General features: G+C 45.9%; 1 protein-coding gene across 1 annotated transcript in view; it reads right to left on the reverse strand.

Moving 5' to 3' along the window:
• Positions 1-243: 243 nt before the first annotated feature.
• Positions 244-7,302, reverse strand: part of pnp4b (purine nucleoside phosphorylase 4b) — a 7,584-nt gene continuing 525 nt past the window's right edge. Inside the window, exons 2-7 of the mRNA XM_068729959.1 lie at positions 5,480-5,652; positions 5,154-5,257; positions 4,554-4,729; positions 3,635-3,825; positions 2,171-2,250; positions 244-2,091 (exon numbers count right to left, since the gene is read on the reverse strand). Of these exons, the coding sequence (XP_068586060.1) occupies positions 1,951-2,091; positions 2,171-2,250; positions 3,635-3,825; positions 4,554-4,729; positions 5,154-5,257; positions 5,480-5,652 (865 nt within the window). The 3' untranslated portion in view covers positions 244-1,950. The remainder of the gene's footprint in view (positions 2,092-2,170; positions 2,251-3,634; positions 3,826-4,553; positions 4,730-5,153; positions 5,258-5,479; positions 5,653-7,302) is intronic.

The raw sequence follows: 7,302 nt of genomic DNA on the forward strand, positions 1-7,302 counted from the left end.
ACGTCAAAGAGGAGAGGACTCACCTCCTCCCCTCCTCCCCTCCTCTCCTCCCCTCCTCTCTTCTCCCTTCCTTCCCTTCTCCTCCCCTCCTCCTCCTACTCCTCCTCACCTCCTCATCCCCTGTTTTATGACATAATAATTACAGCTACATGAAAGCGTCTCATATTGCGTTATAAACACTTTGTTGATGGTTTCTATGTTTATTCAAGATAAAGTGGAGGGTTTAAAAAAAAGAAGCGTTCAATCTCTCAGTTTTTTTTAATCAGAGTCTTCAGTTTTTAAAAAGACATTTTTATTGTAAAGTTAACGCTGAAACATAACAGCAGCATAAAGTTACAACACAGAAGTTCAAATCTCACTTCAGTTTAACACAACGACAAGTACAGTCAGATATTACACTGTGTCAGAGGGTGTTGTTGTGTCTGTGTTGATGTGTCTGTGTTGATGTTGGCGTGTCGGTGTTGTTGTGTCAGTGTTGTTGTGTCAGTGTTGTTGTGTCAGTGTTGTCATGTCAGTGTTGTTGTGTCAGTGTTGTTGTGTCAGTGTTGACGTGTCAGTGTTGTCGTGTCAGTGTTGGCGTGTCAGTGTTGTTGTGTCAGTGTTGACGTGTCAGTGTTGACGTGTCAGTGTTGACGTGTCAGTGTTGTTGTGTCAGTGTTGACGTGTCAGTGTTGACGTGTCAGTGTTGTTGTGTCAGTGTTGTTGTGTCAGTGTTGACGTGTCAGTGTTGACGTGTCAGTGTTGTTGTGTCAGTGTTGACGTGTCAGTGTTGTTGTGTCTGTGTTGACGTGTCAGTATTAACGTGTCAGTGTTAACGTGTCAGTGTTGTTGTGTCAGTGACACGTCAACACTGACACGTCAACACTGATACGTCAACAGTGTTGTTGTGTCTGTGTTGACGTGTCAGTGTTGACGTGTCAGTGTTGTTGTGTCAGTGTTGACGAGTCAGTGTTGTTGTGTCTGTGTTGACGTGTCAGTGTTGACGTGTCAGTATTGGCGTGTCAGTGTTGTTGTGTCAGTGTTGACGTGTCAGTGTTGTTGTGTCTGTGTTGACGTGTCAGTGTTGACGTGTCAGTGTTGGCGTGTCAGTGTTGTTGTGTCAGTGTTGATGTGTCAGTGTTGTTGTGTCTGTGTTGACGTGTCAGTGTTGACGTGTCAGTGTTGTTGTGTCAGTGTTGACGTGTCAGTGTTGTTGTGTCAGTGTTGTTGTGTCAGTGTTGTCGTGTCAGTGTTGACGTGTCAGTGTTGTTGTGTCAGTGTTGACGTGTCAGTGTTGTCATGTCAGTGTTGTCGTGTCAGTGTTGACGTGTCGGTGTTGTTGTGTCGGTGTTGTTGTGTCGGTGTTGTTGTGTCAGTGTTGACGTGTCAGTGTTGTCGTGTCAGTGTTGGCGTGTCAGTGTTGTTGTGTCAGTGTTGACGTGTCAGTGTTGTTGTGTCTGTGTTGACGTGTCAGTGTTGACGTGTCAGTGTTGTTGTGTCAGTGTTGACGTGTCAGTGTTGTTGTGTCAGTGTTGTTGTGTCAGTGTTGTCGTGTCAGTGTTGACGTGTCAGTGTTGTTGTGTCAGTGTTGACGTGTCAGTGTTGTTGTGTCAGTGTTGACGTGTCAGTGTTGTCATGTCAGTGTTGTCGTGTCAGTGTTGACGTGTCAGTGTTGTTGTGTCAGTGTTGACGTGTCAGTGTTGTCGTGTCTGTGTTGTTGTGTCTGTGTTGTCATGTCAGTGTTGTTGTGTCAGTGTTGACGTGTCAGTGTTGTCATGTCAGTGTTGACGTGTCAGTGTTGACGTGTCAGTGTTGTTGTGTCAGTGTTGACGTGTCAGTGTTGTGTCTGTGTTGATGTGTCAGTGTTGACGTGTCAGTGTTGTCATGTCAGTGTTGTCGTGTCAGTGTTGTCGTGTCTGTGTTGTTGTGTCTGTGTTGACGTGTCAGTGTTGTCATGTCAGTGTTGTTGTGTCAGTGGGTGTTGATGCTCTGCTGCTGGCAGCGGGAGATCAACATGGTGACCAGTTTCTGCAGAACCTCGGCCCTCATCTTACTGATCTGAAGAACTTCCTCGTGGTTCACCTTCTCCTCCCGACTGTAGTCCAGAGACACCTGCAGCAACAAAAAAAGGCTTGTCAACGTCGTCACACTGCCACTGTACTGCCATCAGTAATCATTTTCAATAACTGACCATGTTGGTGATGAGGGACAGACCAAGAACTCTGAGTCCACAGTGCTTTGCCACTGTCACTTCAGGGACTGTACTCATGCCTGAGAAGGAGAGAGTGTCACATATCAAGATCTGGCAGTTTAACAGAAAGAATGTTCAATTCTGTTCAAAGCCACATTGATAAAGATGTATCTGGTTCTACCTCAATATTTACCACCTGATCAAAGCAGGTATGTAAACTGGTTCCAGCAGGTGAGAACAGAGCTCTGCTGGTATATTAACAGTCAGTGTAAACACACCAGGAGACGAGTGTCATGTGACTTCAGTAACCATCATGATTGTTTGTCGAGCTGCAGGGTTTCGCTCTCTCTCGTTAATATTTAACCAGCCGACATATTTAATGAGAGCCTGCTGATGTTCTGGTTCCTGCTGAAACAAAGGACATGCGATTTTACTATCCACTAGCTACTCCCAAGGACGCTTGACTGGTATTATAGAACCTTCTACAGAAACCCTAACTTCTCTTCAAATCTCCTTCTGAACCTAGCTGGACTTCTCAAGAGCACATAGACCCTTTTAAAGGAACCATATAACCTTCTTAATTCCTTCTAGATACTCCTCAAGGAACCATACATGATCTCCCTAGATATTCCTTAAGATTAGACTCTTCTAAAGAACATATAGATCCTCCACAATGTGCCCAATGTACCCTTTCTCAAGGTACCTTAGAAACTCCTAAAGGACCCTTAGAAACTGCCCATGACCCAAGGCTGCTCCTCACGGTTCCCTAGTGTTACGTAAACCATGGATCTCCGTTAAGGAACTCCAGAACCTCCTCCAGAGGCCCTAGAAACTCCTCAAGGATCATTAACGCTGCTAAAAGACAGATAGAACCTACTCCAGAAACCCTATAATTCCATCTAGAACCCATAGGAATTCTACATCCTTCTCAAGGAACTGCAGAACTTTTTCCAGGACCCCTAGAAATGTCTGAAGAAAGGCACATGTAGATGCCCCATTTGGCTCTTACAAAAACTCCTAGAACCTCCTCACGCATCTCTAGAACCTTATTAAGAACCTCTGGAACTTCCTGAAGGACCCACTGAAACTTCTCCAGAACCTTCAGAACAAGTTACAGGACCTCTAGAAAGTGCTCGCAGACCCACGTTCCTAAATGTAGACGGCAAACTGAAGACTTTTTACAACCAGGAGACCGAATGAGGCCCTTCAGGTTTACAAAGAAGCCCCTGCTGCGCTGCTGTCACTGCTTATCAAAGAATAAACACTAAGGTTAATACTCTCTGGATCTGATCTCTGATCTGATCTCTGGTCAGATCAACGCTACACTGATCTTCACTGAGCCAATCACTGCTCTCCCTGCCGACGACCCACTAACGAGCTCGTTAAGCCTCATTCATTGTTAACGAGCTCACTAAGGGAGGCCAATTACTGAAGACAGCCCGTCTGTCTCTCTTCCTGTCTTACCCACAGAGTCACAGCCCAGGATCAGCAGCATTCGGGCCTCGGCGATGGTTTCAAAGTTGGGTCCGCTCACCATGCAGTAAACTCCTTCTCTGACGAAGTCGCTGCAGCCGAGCTCGTTGACCACGTCCAGCGTGAGTCGCCTGAGATCCTTCGAGTATGCATCGGACATACAGGGGAACCGGATCCCAAAACTAAAGAACACAGACAGGAAGTCATCATGTGAGATTATCCTGTCTGTTTCTTCCTGTCTGTCTCTTTTGTCCCTGAAGAGACAGACAGGAGGAGACAGACAGGAAGGGACAAACAGGAAGAGACAGACAGGAAGTGACAGACAGGAAGAGATAGACAGGAAGAAACAAACAGGAAGAGACAGACAGGAAGTGACAGACAGGAAGAGATAGACAGGAAGAAACAGACAGGAAGAGACAGACAGGACGGGACAGACAGGAAGGGACAGACAGGAAGAGACAGACAGGACGGGACAGACAGGAAGGGACAGACAGGAAGAGACAGACAGGAAGAGACAGACAGGAAGGGACAGACAGAAAGGGACAGACAGGAAGAGACAGACAGGACGGGACAGACAGAAAGGAACAGACAGGAAGAGACAGACAGGAAGGGACAGACAGGAAAAGACAGACAGGAAGAGACAGACAGGAAGGGACAGACAGGAAGAGACAGACGGGAAGTGGCAGACAGGAAGTGCCAGACAGGAAGAGACAGACGGGAAGTGGCAGACAGGAAGTGACAGACAGGAAGAGACAGACGGGAAGTGGCAGACAGGAAGTGACAGACAGGAAGAGACAGACGGGAAGTGGCAGACAGGAAGTGACAGACAGGAAGAGACAGACGGGAAGTGGCAGACAGGAAGTGACAGACAGGAAGAGATAAACAGTCCTGTTTGTCCACCAGGTCTCACCGCTCGTCATTGGGTCCACATAGCGGATGTTGTCCGGCGAACCCCGGCAGGTTGATGTGGTCTTTGATGATCATGATGTCGCCGACTTTGAAGTCTGGACAGATTCCTCCGGAGGCGTTTGTCACCAGCACAGACTCCACCCCCATGAGCTTAAAGATCCTCACTGGGAACGTCACCTGAGACAGGTAGAGAGACAGACAGGTAGACAGACTGGTGAACGACAACTTCCTGTTCTTTAAAGTGAAGTCAGTTCTTCATGTGTTAAAAGCTGCATTCTCTCTAGTGTCCACCAGGGGGCGACTCCTCTGGTTGTATAGAAGTCTAGTCTAAAATGACTCTACTTCTCTCTTGATTTATTCCCTCAGTAAACATTGTAAACATGAGTTTATGTCTCAATCTCTAGTTTACAGTCTTCTTCAATACAGCATGATGTTCATTTAATACATTATGCTCCATTTAGAGTCAAACAGACCATAAAGCAGGGGATGATTTAGGGGCTTTTACTCCTCCTCAGTCCAGATTTGGTCACTTCCTGTTCACTGGTTGTCTGTTAACGGTCAGAGAGACAAGACGACACCTGAAGACACAACAAGGACTCACCTGACAGAGAGAATAACCTTCGTACAGGTGAAAGTGTCCCTGCATGAAGACACAGGAAGTGTCCTCAATCGTCCCAAACACAAGACAGCCTTCATGACCCACCACTGAGGGGGAGACAGAGACAGAGAGACAAAGAGAGAAAAACAAAGAGAGATAAAGAGACAGAGAGAGACAATTAAAAGATATATATATATATATATTTTTATATATTGAATAAGAACCAACGACGCCACAGAAAGAAGAAGAAATAAAGGAAGGAGGAAAGACAACAGTGTGACAAGCTGAAGCCCTGCCCCTTCAGCATACAGTGGGCGGGGCTTACTCACCTGTGCTGAGGGGGAAGTTGGGGATGTCCTGGTACCTGAAGGTCTCTTTGTTAGCGGTCCCATCAGCTAGCAGACCGAGTCCTGATCCACAGATCACTGCCACCTTAGGACGGTGACTGGTGTGGTTCAGGAGCCACTCAGTGGTCAGTTTGTAGTCCTCAAAGGAGCAGCAGCTGGATCAGAACCAGAACCAGAACCGTTTATTAGCCAGAGTATGTTGCACATACAAGGATATTTACCTGGTGGAAGGTGCATAACATTACACAATCAACACAGTGCAAACTACAATAACATGATTTAAAAATAGAAACTTATAGAAACATATGGTTAATAAAGTATATTAAAACAAGTACTGTATCTTATTAAAGTGTATATTAATAGGGAAAGGAGTGCAAGGGTGTTAAGAAGATATTGTCCTGGGGATGACAGAGTCAGTGGGAGTCCTGGTCTTTGTTTATGAACCCAACTGAAGACCTGGTCTTGGTCCTGATTGAGGTCTTGGTCCTGATGGAGGACTTGGTCCTGATGGACTGCAGCCTCCTGCCAGATGGAAGGGGCTCCAACAGTTCATGTCCAGGGTGAGAGGGGTCGGCTACAATCCTTCTTGTTCTCTTCAGGGTCCTTGAAGTCCTGGAGGGACGTCAGATTGCAGCCGATCACCCTCTCACAGAGCGGACGATGCGCTGTCTGAACTTGTCCTTGGCAGTGGCTGCAACGTACCAGACCGTGATGGGGGAGCAGAGGATGGACTCAACGATGGCTGTGTATAAGTGCACCATCATTGTCTTTGGCAGGTTGAACTTCTTCAGCTGCCGAGACGTGGTTTCCCAGCTTCACGGCTTAAAGGCAGAGCTGAAGTCCACAAACAGGATCCTGACGTAGGTTCCTGAGGAGTCCAGATGCTGGAGGATGAAGTGAAGGGCCATGTTGACTGCGTCGTCTACAGACCTGTTGGCTCTGTAGGTGAACTGCAGGAGGTCCAGGAGTGGGTCAGTGAGGGTTTTTAGGTGGAACAGGACTGGGCGCTCAAAAGACTTCATGACCACAGAGGTCAGGGCGATGAGCCTGTCGTCTTTAAGTCCTGTGATCCTTGTTTATTTGGAAACGGGGATGATGGTGGAGGCCTTGAAGCAGGCTGGTACGTGGCATGTCTCCAGGGAGGTGCTACTGAGGGGAGGAGAGGGGGAGATAGAGAGTCTGGTTTGATAACACCTCTTCCTTTGCTTCATTTTTTACAGTGTAGAAAGATAAATTCACTGTAAAAAGTCTTCTTCTCTGGTTTGAAGATGTAACACTTCCTGACCTTTGAGATTTGACCTGAGGACTGAGGATCATTGACAGAGGAACATGAAGAAGAGGAGCGACAGCAGATTCTCCTCAAGCAGTCAAAGAGGAGTTCAGGTTCAAAGATCTAAAGCTGGAGATTACAGCGCTGATAAAACGGTGGTGTCAAAGTCTAAAAGATATTTTATAAAATGGAGGTCGACGAGTTTCACAACAACACTAAAATAAAAAGTTTAATGTAAATAAAACTTATTTTGGGATGTATTTATGAATGTCTGTTTCTATTTAATCTATTTACAATATGTTCATATGTTAAAATACAAATAAACTACTCAGTCAAGAAGAGAAACTAGAACTTAATCACTATGTTACTATTGATCTATATATATATATAATAATAATCTTAATATAATTTTACTTTACTCCTTTCTGAACTCTACTGTCTGTCTCTACTGAACTCTACTGTCTCTACTGAACTCTACTGTCTGTCTTTACTGAACTCTACTGTCTGTCTCTACTGAACTCTACTGTTCATCTCT

This window comes from Cebidichthys violaceus, unplaced genomic scaffold (assembly GCF_023349555.1).
Source record: "Cebidichthys violaceus isolate CVI_PGR_0920_01 unplaced genomic scaffold, fCebVio1.0.p SCAF_48, whole genome shotgun sequence".
Taxonomy (NCBI): domain Eukaryota; kingdom Metazoa; phylum Chordata; class Actinopteri; order Perciformes; family Stichaeidae; genus Cebidichthys; species Cebidichthys violaceus.